The sequence below is a fragment of the Pollicipes pollicipes genome, unplaced genomic scaffold (assembly GCF_011947565.3).
Source record: "Pollicipes pollicipes isolate AB1234 unplaced genomic scaffold, Ppol_2.1 Scaffold_4881;HRSCAF=5763_pilon_pilon_pilon, whole genome shotgun sequence".
Classification (NCBI taxonomy): domain Eukaryota; kingdom Metazoa; phylum Arthropoda; class Thecostraca; order Pollicipedomorpha; family Pollicipedidae; genus Pollicipes; species Pollicipes pollicipes.
In genome coordinates, this window is record NW_023596576.1 from 36,066,283 (window position 1) to 36,082,971 (window position 16,689).

The 16,689-nt window shown below is 50.8% G+C and overlaps 1 protein-coding gene across 1 annotated transcript; it reads right to left on the bottom strand.

The window, feature by feature from the left end:
* Nucleotides 1–14,269: 14,269 nt before the first annotated feature.
* Nucleotides 14,270–16,421, bottom strand: LOC119099711 (uncharacterized). The gene is made up of 2 exons (XM_037222775.1): nucleotides 16,408–16,421; nucleotides 14,270–14,928 (listed from the first exon to the last, which is right to left on the bottom strand). The coding sequence occupies exons 1-2, from the start codon at nucleotides 16,417–16,419 to the stop codon at nucleotides 14,554–14,556; spliced, it is 387 nt and encodes a 128-aa protein (XP_037078670.1). The 5' UTR covers nucleotides 16,420–16,421; the 3' UTR covers nucleotides 14,270–14,553.
* Nucleotides 16,422–16,689: the final 268 nt, after the last annotated feature.

Consider the following 16,689-nt stretch of genomic DNA (forward strand, 5'->3'; position numbering starts at 1 on the left):
GGGCCCACCCTGCTCATATTCAATGACCTGCAACATACCTAAATTTTTAGCTAGTGTGGAGTTACCAGTTGCCCACGAAATACCTTGATGGCAAGGGAGATTGTGGTAAGCGCCGTCAATGGCACTGTGTAAATATCAGAGCATGGCTCGTCTTGTCGCGGTCGATGTTAATGGTCATTTGGGTGAGTCAGACTCTTGTTGCGAGCATAATGCGAGATGCTGCTGAATCAAGGCAAGGCATCAGTGCTACCAGTGTTTAAAAGGTCAGATACTGACTGCATGGCTAGGCGGTTGTTGTCCATTTCTACAACAACGTTTGTCTTGCTACAGGACACAAGTCCTTCAGAAACTTAAATTTTTAGATAGGTGGATGTTGGTAGAGTGGGATGAGCGACGTGCCCTTTTCCCTCTTTCGCTAAGACTCGATTTCGCCACCTTTAATCTGACATTTCGCGTTGACTTCCATGCATGAGTAGACAGATAGAGCCGTGCAAAGCTGGTCTGTAATGCTACAAAGACAACATCGGTATCAGTAGGAGCAAATGGATGGAAAAGGGATGGGGATGGCCACGGCGGCCTCTTTCCGTGAGCATCTGCATGATGTCAAACAAAGTCAATGGTGATATTGATGAGCCTCTTTTAAATTGCAAATATTTGTATGCTTGATCCACACTGATTTCAATAGTCCATTATTAAACCCACGAGACAACATACATACACCACAGATGACCCAACCCCAGCGACTTACGCGGCAGATAAGGCCAGCGTTCTGTTTCGTTATTTTATATGTGAGCGTCTCGTGGGTGCAAAATTAATCCTAACGCGAGTTTGATAGGCTGCTGTTGTATTACAGGCGTTTGTATTCTTGCTGAAAATACACTTGAACTATTCCACCCAATTCCAACCAGCTGGGCACCCGATAAATCTCTTATATAACACACGGGACGGACGAGGCAAGCGCCGTGCGCCGAGAAGAACCGTGATCAGTGATCACGTAGTGATACAGGCCCGACGACCACTGACGTCATATTACCAGTATTCCGAAGCAAATGACTTCCCTATGGCCAGACACGGCAAGGAAAACCCTGGGTGCGAATATCTGAGACAATGTCTCGTATTTGCATCTGAGGCAGCTCGTACCACGCCGTCGCTAACATTCTACGGTCTTAAAAGCATCACAACATTGTGGCACTGCCAGCAGAGCTTTCCAGTAACAGACCCATCACCCAGCGGCTTGCATGAGGGGATGGGGGCCCTTCTTCGACCTTGGAGGACGGGTAAACGAGGGGCATCGCCGACCGCCGTGACGCAGCCGACTAAAGCTCCGCGCAAAACGCGAGTGCTACCGCCGGCCACGGGCGCGACTTACAGTTAAAGCGTTCCCGGGGGGTCTAATGCCTAGTATAAAATGTGGCATCAACGGCGCACATTGCACGACTAGCCATAGGTCTCTGATGTTAAAATGCCCCTCTTCAGGCCCGCGGCTTTCTAAATATTGAACATATATATGCATAAAAGTGCATAGGAATGAAGCTTGAAAAATTTTCGTTCTATTTCCGGGGTCAAAAGTGTGCGCCGTGGCACTCGCTTTCGAGCTATAGGGCAAAAGGCAGACCCACGCACGCGCTGCGATGGTCATACGTGGGACCGAATCCCGTCGCCGCCAATGTTTCTGTTGAGTGTAGATAATAAACAAGCGAAGTATGGGCGATGACTGCGATATATTGAAATGTTTCAATTGCTTCTGACACGTTTATAACTATATATATATATATATATATATATATATATATATATATATATATATATATATACATATATTCCTATTTATAAACCGACGGGACAGAAAACAACTATCACAAGGAACATTAAAGGCTTGAGAGCCGCAACTGACACCGTGCTCAACACGGTTTTTCCTTATGCTTAGAAGTGGTATCAGTACATTATTACAATACCAGTGCCGCTTCATGAAGCGACAAACAGCACACGATATAACAATCAGCAAACCAGCAGACACAAACGAAAGAGGTACCTGCACTAACACTGCGCGCCGGCTGTAAGGCTCTGCTCACTGCCCGACATAAAGGCGGAGCCAAGCACAAAGCTACGTAGGGGATACCCCAGCACTCACTGAGCGCAATGACGGCGCTTCCTCGCCGCCCTCTTCGCCAGCAACTCGGCCCGTCTGACCTCATTAACGGTCCACATCCGTATAAATATCCGAACCCGGGCAAAGGCTTTCAGCGCAGCAGGAGACGTGGTGGGGAATTTGGACTGCAGAACAGCTAGAAAGTCGGCGACCACCTTCGGCATTCTGCTCAACTGATGCGGCTCCATGTCGTGGTGCAGGCAGAACGCCGCCTTCATCCGGCGAAAATCCTCTTAGAATGGCTGTGTAAGCACCGTGAGGCCACCCAGACTGCGCAGCCTTAGCCACAGAGCCTGCACTGGCCCTTCTTCCGTCTTCCCAGACGGAAGAAGGGGATCGGTCCGCAGCCTTGTGCGCAACGAACCCACACACGAACGCCATGGCGCTGTCGGTGACAGGCACACCAGTTCCCTCGTCAGCCGCTCCCGACGTGGGGGTTGTCAAGCCGTCCGTCGTCGGTCTGGTGTCCTGATACTCTTGGAGAAGACTCCGCATGTCTTCTACGCCCTGGTGATGTTCCGGCTCTCCGTCTCTGTTGTCCCAGCTGTGCGTCACGTCGTGACAGGCGGGTGACGTACCGACGTACCGAACTGGCGCATCTCCTCGGCCATCTCCGGCGGCATGTCTTCTCCGGCCGCCTTGCGGAGCTCCCCAAGCTGGTCTGCTTCGTCAGGCACGGCCTCTGGCTCGGCGTCGATGGGGTGTGTCATGCTTCCCGGCTTGGCCAGCGGGCTGACACCAATGTTGAGTCCGAAGAGGAGTGTCAGGAGGCGCACGTTGGCGATGGCGTCCACAGGGTTGGGGGTGGGGTTGGAGCCACTCCTTCCACGCACCATGCCGAAGAACCCCTCTTATCGGTTTTGGGTCAGGCGCCGGGTCAGTAGGTAGGTGTCGACCCCGAACAGCGTGCGCATATCGCCTAGCAGGCCGCGAACAGACCGAATGATCACCACCAGGTCCTTTTGAAAGGGGTGCATGAAGCTCGCCGACCCAAAACGCATGGTCAGCAGCTCCTGCACAGCTGTGTCCAGCACCGCCCCCTGTTCTGCGGTAGCCTTGTAGCCTTTGTGCAGTGGCTTGTTATCTCTAGGATGGATGCTGTTTAGCACGTCGCAGGTCGCGTCAAATAGCCGAACAACGTGAGCCTCTGCCTGGAAACCGTGGACGTAGCGCTCTAGACAGGTAGCCGTGGTGTTGCTAACTAGCTGCATAGCCGGCTGCACCTTCTTTTACGACATGCCCGATGCTTGTAACAGAGTATAATATATTTACAATGAAAAACAACGTTCTGATGAAAAAGACGGCCAAATCCTGCGAAGTCTTGACCGCTTTATTAGCGCAGTGCTAGCGACAAAGCAATGCGTACGAGCCTTGGCTTGGCTTGGCTTGGCTTGGGGTTTAAGTGCAAACCAACTGAAGAACCGAAAAAGTGGCAGCTGGTGAACTCTGCTCATGTTCAGGCAGCATGTTTAAAAGATAAAAGCATTACTGCAGTTTTCATAAAGAACGCGTTGCCGAGCCTATCAATAGGGTACTGACAATCACGAGTTAGAAATATTCTGTTGAGTAAGATTCCACAATATACCCAGATCGTGGCCAGTTCTTAGCATATAAATACGTATCCACCAGATGTATTTACACATATCTGTGCTTTCCGTGATACAAAGGACCCCGAGTACAATGATATATGCAGGTACGAGTCACAATGGTCTCGATATAAGAGCACAGCATCTATGTCTCACCTCCACATTTCTGCTGATGTTTTACCTGTACATCAGCCGATACTCAGAGCTGCCATCTACCTTCACCACTTGCTCCATCAGCTCCTTGGTGATGTGACCGCCGCCGCTGGTGTGGAGGCCATTGTCGAGGATGTTTTTTCGGAGGCGTTTCATGCTGTGCGGTAGGTCCGAAAGCACCCATATCTGTCTGGAGAAAAGAGAACATGCTCTTTCATTCCCATAGCGATTTGTCGTCAACATCACCTTCTACGCTGCGGAATAAAATAACACGTAAATGAAGACCAAATGTTACCGAATTTTGTAGCATGACATGAGTATTTCGCCCGGAGCACACTCTCACTTTGAGACGATTTCATACACCATTATCAAAATCACACATGATCATTAGGCCGCTGACAAAGAGCTGGAAATATTGCAGTCTAAAAGTGACGTACCGTTCATCCTGACGGTACGTCACTCTCCATGTCAAGCGGTCAGCACGGGTACTGACCCCTCTAGGATGTCACCGTCCACCAGCATCGTCCCATTCTTCAGCTCTGAGCAGCATCACCGCTCTGAATCCAACACATCAGCTACACGTGACCAAAACGGAGCCTGCTGACATCATGCAGCCGACCAGCTTGCGCCGTGTGTGGTTTACTCACACAATCTAGTGATTTTCCCCCAGCAGCGACAAGAAAATTACTGTGAATTTTTTGAGCTCTTGCTCCTCTAGCACCAATTCGATGACGGCGAAACCAGGAGCAGTGCAAACTGCACTAAAACTTGTGATTCCCGCCCCCCCCCCCCCCCCCCCCCCCCCCCGCCAGCAGGGGGAAAACAGGAAAAAGTGTCCGGAACTCAAAAATGCTCTCCAGAATATTGTACTCAAAAGATCTCCTGCAGTCGTTCATGCGCAGAGTGCAGTGTAATTGTTCTGTGCCGGCTGTCCCCTCTAAATTTGTAAGAGTTTTGCAGCACTTTGCTATCGTAATTAACATATTGAGCATTGCAAGATGTCATATTGATGTTCTAACATAATATTGTCCACAATAGGTATCAACATTCAACTACGTGCTATATCGTGGTTAGCTCGCTGAATTTTATGCGCACATGTGTTCCGACCAGAGTAGCCGAAGCGGCCAGAGGTGCCGACGGCGGTCATGTCAAAGGTCAGTGAATCGTACAACCGTAAGTCCCACAGCCTTGGCGGGCACTCGAGGCGATCCTGGCAATTGCCCTTTTCTAACGTTAAGGGCTATTCAAGCCACCTGGCAGGCGGTGCGTGTAGCTACTACGATTTAAATTACTTATCAATGCATGTCATACTTGTAATGTCCGCAACTCTAAACTCCACTCTTCGTGCATGTCCAGGCGTTTGCTCTCTTTACTGTGGTCGCTTCGGTTCCCAACGCTGCCCTGGGGGAGGGAAGATAGGTGGGACCGAGGCTCCCTCTTCATAGACAAAGGAATCACAAGCCAGAACCGGCCCGTGCTAGGACACGCCTCGGATGATGGCCTCAGTCTACCCGAGGCGGCCGATTCTCACTCAGCTGACGGTCGAGTATTCCGGGAACCAGCCGCACCGACGGCCGCCATTCCCTGTCACGAACACTGTCAGAGACTGTGGGATGCTTGGAATACAGCGCTCGGCCCTGTTGGACGTCTTTCGTTCGTTTTTCGCCGGCAGCGATCTCCCTTTCTTGTCATGGCCGGCCTTGCAGTGGAGTTGTCTGTACATAGAGCTGTAGTGGTGTTTTTCTCCCGACGTCCATCCAAAGCGTGCGTGTTCGGGCTGGTGGATGCCGGTACGGTGCCGCGACCAGTACTGCTATGTCAGAACTGCACCGACATGTGGCCTGAACCCAGTCACTTGGTGTCGGGTCGAGATCGTGTCACACACATCCCGTGTTGGGCACTGAAATGGTACGCCTCACAGGCTCATCCCCACCTTTGCTCGAGTGACAGACTCCGTGCTTTGCACGCTCGTCTCTCTCCATATCACAATTACATCTTTGTGGCCGTCGTTCACTCCTTATTGTAGTGAATTTGTGAAGCAGTTCACTCCACAGGTGAATTTCGATGTATGCCGTTCTGTGAAAAGCGCATGATCTAATTTTCGTTCGATGCTGCGAGCTCTTCGCTTGAGGAGTTTCATAGCCGGATATCTACGGAAGCGTTTGACGTCCAACGGTGAGCCCTCCACCATATAGTTCCGAAAATGATGTCGAAAAGACCGTTCGTTTCTGACACCATGTGTAGATGCTAAACAGCTGCTCGCGATATGCAGCGAAAATTCTTTCAGTGTTTATGCAAAAGGTATTACAGTGCTCTCGAGCAAGGATGCGGCCATCTCTCTGAGATTGGACGGTCAAACTGGAATTCGGGGGACATCCTGATCCGAAAACGGTATCTTGAGTGGGACTAGGTGAAAATATGCAGTGTACGGGCAAAAATGTAAGAGACACAACCCCATCATGCGAAACTTAACACGCGTTTCTTTGACCCTCCCCCCGCACCGCCACCCCCACCCATACCCTTCTCAAACCCTCCAGTAATTAAACCATGCCACTGCTGCCTAGTATATCTTGTATTGCGTCAAAAATGATCCAGATCTTTATACCACGCTTTCCAACCGAGCTCGGTAAGCTGTAAATACCGACCAGGGCATCATGCTGACAGAATGCACCAAACACTGGTGGGCTCTGGTGTAACGGCAAATGAGCACAAGCAGATCGTTTGGGAGCGAGTCAGAGATGCAAACTTTGCATTTGCTCGCAGGTGAGCAGCGCACATAACGCTTACCAAAACAGGCGAAAGTAAGGAAGCGGTTCGGGCGAATAGAGCTGTAGGAGTAAGATACGCCCTCCGGGCCGTGCGTGCTACTTGCGGTAGCCGCCATCGCTGGTGGTCACCTCCGTGTGGGGGTCCACAGTTATGTGGAAGCCAGACTTGTCCGCAGAGAAATTGACCGTCCGGTTCACACCACGGAGGTCCAAGTAGCTAAACGAGCCGACAACAGGAGTAAAGAGGACGCTGGCGTCGTAATTGGCGTTTTGATCGTAGGCTTGATGGTGGTCACCGCCCGGCGTGAAGCCAGGGATATTTCTCAAGAAATCACCAGCATATTTGGCGTAGGGGGCCAACAAATTCATGCAGTATTGGAGCGCATCCTGCCGTCCCAGGTTCCTCGGCTCGCCAGCGGTGTGCGAGTGGTGGCCGGCGGCCGCAACGGCCAGGACAACGCACATGACCACCTGAAACAGACAAACTGGACCTAATATTTTCTTTTAAAAATAATTGAAAGAAAAGAGCAATATCATAGGAGGTTGCTGCTAAAAATATATTGCAGAAAACACCTGACGGATTTTTTTTCAGGTCGACAATGCCGACCTGAACGAAGGACTTGTTTTGTCATCTGCAAGATGGCAAGGAACGCACGGACAGATAACGGTGACATTGATCTAATAAAAGGAAGGATTTAGCGATATATCTTTGCATTTGAAAGTCACTACTGTAAAAGGTAATATTCCAAGTTTGTAAGTGGTTTTGAACTGAGCTACCCATTTGTTGCTACCCATCATATTCCCTGCTGTCCAGCAGCGTACTTTTTAATACTTCAAATCACCTCGCTTCCGAACTTAATGCACGTGGACTTCCGCACCCCATTACCCATCGCCTATGGTACTTTTACCCGACACGTGCAAGATCATAAAAATTCACGCGAAAACCCCACGTCATTAACCGTGCTGTACGCACGGCCAAAACAATGTGGCTGTTTAACCACTCGTGTTTTGCAGTTATGCAGCGCCAAATGCCCAAACGATGAGAGGCAATTGACTAGCAGATTGCGCTGCTAGTTGTATGGCTCGACCACTTTGGTAACTTTGTTGGTTGTGTTAGAGCCTTTTCGGCCAGTAAAGGCCATTTCAGGGTTGTGGGATGCAGAAGAATGGATATCGGTGGGGCAGGACTATATGCATCTGGGGATCCAAACTCCAAGATTTAGCCCGTACAGGAACCCGTTTACAAGCATGTGTCTGCTGTTCGGACGGGGCCCCTGACGGGGCCCCGTCCGATTGGCCCGTATACGAAACCTTTTACGGGCATGTCTGCCGCTCGGACGTGGCCCCCATCAGGGAAACTTCGACCCACCCGTGACTGGCGCGTGCAGCCTGTTCCCGGATGAAACAAAAACGAGGACCAACGGATATATATGACAAACATGAGACTAAGTATCGAATAACTTAAGAAAAGTGCCGTAGCCAAAAAGGCAAGAGCAGGTAAGGAAGATGATATCACGGAAAATATCCAAGAAAACCAAGAGAAAGGATACAAAACGTACACAATGCTTGCTTATCAAGGTCACACGCGTAGATCAGCAACGCCACCTTGTGGTGCGTGCAAGTATCTCAAGTGAGTCACACAGTTCATTACAGCGACAACTCTGACACGGCAGATGTGGCAACGACTCTAGTGTCCTAAAAACGTCCCATGACTTAACCCAATGACAACGTTCTAATGGCCATATATCCTTATCGGCGAAATTGTGATCTACAGCAGCCGTTTGCAGTTAAAAGCATGCGAACAGCTACAAGCGAGTCGTGTGTATCATATCTGAAGCGTGGCTCAATATATCCAAATGCGCAACACTCCCTTTAAGATGCTGACTAGGGGTGCTGTAAAAAATCAAACATCATAATGTAATGCACATCTTTGGCAAGCATCGCAAGCGGAGGACTCACCAGGACTTTCATGGCTGAACTTGCTGGGGTCTGTGATGCCTGTGGTCATGGGCTGACCAGCTTTATACTGGCTGGAGCGGTGCTGACTGTGAAGCCACGCCCACGCTGACCGCAACGCTCACATATCATTGGAGGAGACGTTGCCGGCTCGATCTCCGCGAACAGTGGCCGTCATCAGTTATCGCCCCCCCCCCCCCCCACCCCGCGCCAAGGTCAGAGAAGGGCCTATCCCTTCATGTAAACCGCAGAGTAAGAAACCTGATACAGTGGGAAAGCTCTTTTTGCAAGGCTGCAGCATTGGGCGACTGTTTGGGTTCCTTTAACGGCAGCATCAAATTCGGGTCGTCGTGTGACGATCAGCCTGGCGTGGCCGCAGATAGCCATACCCAGGAGGGCTTCTCTTACCGCATCTGGTCAAAGGAACAGCCATTTGCCGCCGAATGCTCCCGATATGACGTCAGTGGTCGTCTGGCCTGTGTCGCCATGGGATCACCGGCGACGGTTCCTCTGGGCGCCGGACGTTGACCTTATGCATCCCGTGCTGTCTGTTGTGTTAGACTTATGTGGGGTGTCCAGCTGGTTTAATTTTCGTGGAATATTTCGAATAAGTTTTGAACAAACAGGCAAATGTTTGCACTACACCAGTATCTGGCCAAAATCACGGTACACTTGATCTGACACCGAGGGGCCGCTCACAAAAACTATGAGCCAGCCAGAACCACCCGTTCGATGGAACCCAGTGTATTGTGACTGCTGAGGAGCACGTTCACCGAGCATGCGTGCCATCTCAGCAGTATCCACGGCGGATGTGAAGCCTTCGAGGCTGGCGTGGAGCTTGCGGTCGGTGTGGAGCCCGCATGGGCGGTGTGGAGCCTGCATGGTCGGTGTGGAGCCTGCATGGTCGGTGTGGAGACTTCATGGTCGGTGTGGAGACTGCATGGTCAGTGTGTGTGTGTGTGTGTGTGTGTGTGTGTGTGTGTGTGTATGTGTGTGTGTGTGTGTGTGTGTGTGTGTGTGTGTGTGTGTGTGTGTGTGTGTGGTGTGTGTGTGTGTGTGTGGTGTGTGTGTGTGTGTGTGTGTGTGTGTGTCCACTATCCTGATAATCACCTGCACACCTCAAACTGTGGCGAGTTTTGGCGCCCAATTTTCACACTACCAGGGCCTGCTGCCGACGGTTCGCCGTGTCACGTGACCGCTTTGCACTTTGGACAATGAGTGTGTGGCGACTGAATTAAATTCGCAAATTTTCCATAAGTTGAACATGACCGAAACCAATTGCCAGGGATCGCCAAACGGCATGCGCGGCGTTTAATCCCGGACTCGTATCTCGAGTCGGGTCCACCAGCGGGTCGGAGCGACATGAAATTTGCACGCTTCGGCGGGAAATCAAATAGGGAAGCACATGGCACAAAATGTGCGGTAAGTCGTGCCATGCTACAGAGCTTAAACGATGAATCGGCCGCTCTTGACCATTTTCATGCATTGTGGCACATTTCAGTACCTATTGTGTGAATGGCGTGAATCGATGAAAAATGTGGAAATGCTCCCGCATCGCCAGACGCTTATCATAACTGGTATCGCTAAAAACAAGGCCGATTATAATGCCCTGCCGTAAAAACTGTAAACATCTTGACGATAGAACTACGCCAACCTGTCCGCCGATTCCTTCTCCTACCACCGGCCTTCTGCTCGTCGTGTTTTGTCTGACATCGTTCGGAAATTAACTTTAGGCGAATAGTGCAGTATGCTGCAGTACGCAACGTCGTAATACAACCGGCCGATCTCTCGTCTGCCGCCGATGAGTTGCTACGGTCAAACGGCCGTGTTCGTGTGCGACTGGCTGCACCATTTCACCGTAGCTTACTGAATACGCTCTCCCTCACCGATATCTCAACAACGGCCGTCGTTGTGGAGATATTGTTAAGCGTTCCCGACCCACGATGGGTCGGAACGGCAAAAAATTTGTTCGTTTCGACAGGGAATCAAATGGACAATCCCGTGGTGCCAAGTGTGCGGTGGTGCGTTCCATATGTTACGCGCAACCAGGCTGGCAAGATGGAGTTTTCCGTCTTCGAAGAGTTACTTCACTACGAGTGTGCCTCGATCACGAGCGATACGCGAGCCCGGGCCGGTATCTCGACAACGGCGGGTCGGAACGATTCGAGAGTGACACGCGTCGATGGGGCATCGAACGGACAAACGCATGGCGTCAAGCGTGCGGTCGCACGTAACATGTGTCACGAGTTGGCACAATGGGATCTGTTGTTTTTGACTGTTTTCACGTGTTGTCACATCTCGGCGCCCCGGGGCACGGGGCGACTCTGTACTGTCATGCTTCCACAGGATATCGAACAGCCAATCGCGTTGTGTCACGTGTACGGTGGCACTGGCCACGCGTCACGTCCACGCGACCTGGCAAGATCGATTTTGCCGTTTTCGACCGTTTCCATGCTTTGTGCCACATCTCGGCACCCAGGACAAGTAGCGACTCGGGAAGGGGAATATTTCGATGGGGAACGTACCGGGAAATTTCGTGGTGCCAAGCTGGCGGTTGCATGTGTTACGTGCACACCAGCTGGCAAAATTGACTGTACTGTTTTCGACGGTGTTCACGCTTTGTGCCACATCTCGACATCCAGGACACGAAGCCACTCGGAAGTTACATACTTCGATAAGGAATCGGACGGGTGGTGCCAAGTTTACGGTGCCACGTGTAATGCGTACACGAGCTGGCAAGATGAATTTTGCCCCTCCGAACGTTTTTCACTTTTCGTGCCATATCTCGGCACCCAGGGCAGCTAGAACTGAATCAAACTACAAATCGTGTCTACGCATACGTATGAAACGGATAGCGCAGAAAAACGAGCGTGAAAACGCTTTTAACGCTTGAAATGACTGTCCGTTTTCTCCTACGTTAAAGTGTGTTGGTACCGTGAATTCTTCCATGTATCTCCCATTGGTGAGAGGAACGCCTGTGGCCCGTGTTCTAGCCATACTCTTCGGTTTTTCTTGTGATCTAGAGGGTTTGCATTTCCAGTACCGAAAATACTATTCTGCTCTTCAAGATATTAAGGAAAACATTTACGCTCTTGCAATAAGTGCACCTACTCCCCAATACGGTATCGCCGGATAACGCCACGGAACGTTTTTATGACGTTCACGTCGCTGCCAGTCTAACTGTATTAGAGTCGTCATTGCAGTGGGTGGCGTGACTTAATTGTAGTACTTCTACGCGCCGCAAGATGGTGACGGTGACCTAGGCATGTACATTTATGTTACGAGCTCCATACACGTGTGACGTATAAAGTCATCATTTAGCATGTTGTTGAGGCTGACTGCTTTCGCCTGCCACGGACGCTCTGTGCAAAACTACGAGAGATTTGGAATACATCTCTCGGCCCCGTCGGATGTCCCTCTTTCGTTCTCTCATCAACAATGGTGGCAGCGGCGGTTGAGGGTACTTTTGCCCTTCAAGATGGACTCAAGCCCCTCCAGTTGCAATGTCATTGCTCTCCGGGTCGTCCGTTCATCCTGACGGTACGTCACCCTCCATGTCAAGCGGTCAGCACGGGTACTGACCCCTCTAGGATGTCACCGTCCACCAGCATCGTCCCAGTCTTCAGCTCTGAGCAGCATCACCGCTCTGAATCCAACACATCAGCTACACGTGACCAAAATGGAGCCTGCTGACATCATGCAGCCGACCAGCTTGTGCCGTGTGTGGTTTACTCACACAATCTAGTGATTTTCCCCCAGCAGCGACAAGAAAATTACTGTGAATTTTTTGAGCTCTTGCTCCTTTAGCACCAATTCGATGACGGCGAAACCAGGAGCAGTGCAAACTGCACTAAAACTTGTGATTCCCGCCCCCCCCCCCTCCCCCCCAGCAGGGGGAAAACAGGAAAAAGTGTCCGGAACTCAAAAATGCTCTCCAGAATATTGTACTCAAAAGATCTCCTGCAGTCGTTCATGCGCAGAGTGCAGTGTAATTGTTCTGTGCCGGCTGTCCCCTCTAAATTTGTAAGAGTTTTGCAGCACTTTGCTATCGTAATTAACATATTGAGCATTGCAAGATGTCATATTGATGTTCTAACATAACATTGTCCACATTAGGTATCAACATTCAACTACGTGCTATATCGTGGTTAGCTCGCTGAATTTTATGCGCACATGTGTTCCGACCGGAGTAGCCGAAGCGGCCAGAGGTGCCGACGACGGTCATGTCAAAGGTCAGTGAATCGTACAACCGTAAGTCCCACAGCCTTGGCGGGCACTCGAGGCGATCCTGGCAATTGCCCTTTTCTAACGTTAAGGGCTATTCAAGCCACCTGGCAGGCGGTGCGTGTAGCTACTACGATTTAAATTACTTATCAATGCATGTCATACTTGCAATGTCCGCAACTCTAAACTCTACTCTTCGCGCATGTTCAGGCGTTTGCTCTCTTTACTGTGGTCGCTTCGGTTCCCAACGCTGCCCTGGGGGAGGGAAGATAGGTGGGACCGAGGCTCCCTCTTCATATGCAAAGGAATCACAAGCCAGAACCGGCCCGTGCTAGGACACGCCTCGGATGATGGCCTCAGTCTACCCGAGGCGGCCGATTCTCACTCAGCTGACGGTCGAGTATTCCGGGAACCAGCCGCACCGACGGCCGCCATTCCCTGTCACGAACACTGTCAGAGACTGTGGGATGCTTGGAAACACCTCCCGGCCCTGTTGGACGTCTTTCTTTCGTTTCTCGCCGGCAGCGATCTCCCTGTCTTGTCATGGCCGGCCTTGCAGTGGAGTTGTCTGTATGTGGAGCTGTAGTGGTGTTTTTCTCCCGACGTCCATCCAAAGCGTGCGTGTTCAGGCTGGTGGATGCCGGTACGGTGCCGCGACCAGTACTGCTATGTCAGAACTGCACCGACATGTGGCCTGACCCCAGTCACTTGGTGTCGGGTCGAGATCGTGTCGCACCCATCCCGTGTTGGGTACTAAAATGGTACGCCTCACAGGCTCATCCCCACCTTTGCTCGAGTGGCAGACTCCGTGCTTTGCACGCTCGTCTCTCTCCATATCACAATTACATCTTTGTGGCCGTCGTTCACTCCTTATTGGAGTGAATTTGTGAAGCAGTTCACTCCACAGGTGAATTTCGATGTATGCCGTTCTGTGAAAAGCGCATGATCTAATTTTCGTTCGATGCTGCGAGCTCTTCGCTTGAGGAGTTTCATAGCCGGATATCTACGGAAGCGTTTGACGTCCAACGGTGAGCCCTCCACCATATAGTTCCGAAAACGATGTCGAAAAGACCGTTCGTTTCTGACACCATGTGTAGATGCTAAACAGCTGCTCGCGATATGCAGCGAAAATTCTTTCAGTGTTTATGCAAAAGGTATTACAGTGCTCTCGAGCAAGGATGCGACCATCTCTCTGAGATTGGACGGTCAAACTGGAATTCGGGGGACATCCTGATCCGAAAACGGTATCTTGAGTGGGAGTAGGTGAAAATATGCAGTGTACGGGCAAAAATGTAAGAGACACAACCCCATCATGCGAAACTTAACACGCGTTTCTTTGACCCTCCCCCCGCACCGCAACCCCCACCCATACCCTTCTCAAACCCTCCAGTAATTAAACCATGCCACTGCTGCCTAGTATATCTTGTATTGCGTCAAAAATGATCCAGATCTTTATACCACGCTTTCCAACCGAGCTCGGTAAGCTGTAAATACCGACCAGGGCATCATGCTGACAGAATGCACCAAACACTGGTGGGCTCTGGTGTAACGGCAAATGAGCACAAGCAGATCGTTTGGGAGCGAGTCAGAGATGCAAACTTTGCATTTGCTCGCAGGTGAGCAGCGCACATAACGCTTACCAAAACAGGCGAAAGTAAGGAAGCGGTTCGGGCGAATAGAGCTGTAGGAGTAAGACACGCCCTCCGGGCCGTGCGTGCTACTTGCGGTAGCCGCCATCGCTGGTGGTCACCTCCGTGTGGGGGTCCACAGTTATGTGGAAGCCAGACTTGTCCGCAGAGAAATTGATCGTCCGGTTCACACCACGGAGGTCCAAGTAGCTAAACGAGCCGACAACAGGAGTAAAGAGGACGCTGGCGTCGTAATTGGCGTTTTGATCGTAGGCTTGATGGTGGTCACCGCCCGGCGTGAAGCCAGGGATATTTCTCAAGAAATCACCAGCATATTTGGCGTAGGGGGCCAACAAATTCATGCAGTATTGGAGCGCATCCTGCTGTCCCAGGTTCCTCGACTCGCCAGCGGTGTGCGAGTGGTGGCCGGCGGCCGCAACGGCCAGGACAACGCAGATGACCACCTGAAACAGACAAACTGGACCTAATATTTTCTTTTAAAAATAATTGAAAGAAAAGAGCAGTGTCATAGGAGGTTGCTGCTAAAAATATATTGCAGAAAACACCTGACGGATTTTTTTTTCAAGTCGACAATGCCGACCTGAACGAAGGACTTGTTTTGTCATCTGCAAGATGGCAAGGAACGCACGGACAGATAACGGTGACATTGATCTAGTAAAAGGAAGGATTTAGCGATATATCTTTGCATTTGAAAGTCACTACTGTAAAAGGTAATGTTCCAAGTTTGTAAGTGGTTTTGAACTGAGCTACCCATTTGTTGCTACCCATCATATTCCCTGCTGTCCAGCCGCGTACTTCGAATCTCCTCGCTTCCGAACTTAATGCACGTGGACTTCCGCACCCCATTACCCACCGCCTATGGTACTTTTACCCGACACGTGCAAGATCATAGAAATTCACGCGAAAACCCCACGTCATTAACCGTGCTGTACCCGCGGCCAAAACAATGTGGCTGTTTAACCACTCGTGTTTTGCAGTTATGCAGCGCCAAATGCCCAAACGATGAGAGGCAATTGACTAGCAGATTGCGCTGCTAGTTGTATGGCTCGACCACTTTGGTAACTTTGTTGGTTGTGTTAGAGCCTTTTCGGCCAGTAAAGGCCATTTCAGGGTTGTGGGATGCAGAAGAATGGATATCGGTGGGGCAGGACTATATGCATCTGGGGATCCAAACTCCAAGATTTAGCCCGTACAGGAACCCTTTTACAAGCATGTGTCTGCTGTTCGGACGGGGCCCCTGACGGGGCCCCGTCCGATTGGCCCGTATACGAAACCTTTTACGGGCATGTCTGCCGCTCGGACATGGCCCCCATCAGGGAAACTTCGACCCACCCGTGACTGGCGCGTGCAGCCTGTTCCCGGATGAAACAAAAACGAGGACCAACGGCTAGATATGACAAACATGAGACTAAGTATCGAATAACTTAAGAAAAGTGCCGTAGCCAAAAAGGCAAGAGCAGGTAAGGGAGATGATATCACGGAAAATATCCAAGAAAACCAAGAGAGAGGATACAAAACGTACACAATGCTTGCTTATCAAGGTCACACGCGTAGATCAGCAACGCCACCTTGTGGCGCGTGCAAGTATCTCAAGTGAGTTACGCAGTTCATTACAGCGACAACTCTGACACGGCAGATGTGGCAACGACTCTAGTGTCCTAAAAATGTCCCATGACTTAACCCAATGACAATGTTCTAATGCCCATATATCCTTATCGGCGAAATTGTGATCTACAGCAGCCGTTTGCAGTTAAAAGCATGAGAACAGCTACAAGCGAGTCGTGTGTATCATATCTGATGCGTGGCTCAATATATCCAAATGCGCAACACTCCCTTTAAGATGCTGACTAGGGCTGCTGTAAAAAATCAAACAGCATAATGTAATGCACATCTTCGGCAAGCATCGTAAGCAGAGGACTCACCAGGACTTTCATGGCTGAACTCACTGGTTTCTGTGATGCCTGTGGTCATGGGCCGACCAGCTTTATACTGGCTGGAGCGGTGCTGACTGTGAAGCCACGCCCACGCTGACCGCAATGCTCACATATCATTGGAGGAGATGTTGCCGGCTCGATCTCCGCGAACAGTGGCCATCATCAGTTATCGCCCCCCCCCCCCCCCCCCCGCGCCAAGGTCGGAGAAGGGCCTATCCTCATGTAAACCGCAAGAGTAAGAAACCTGATTGCATGGAACGCTCTTTTTGC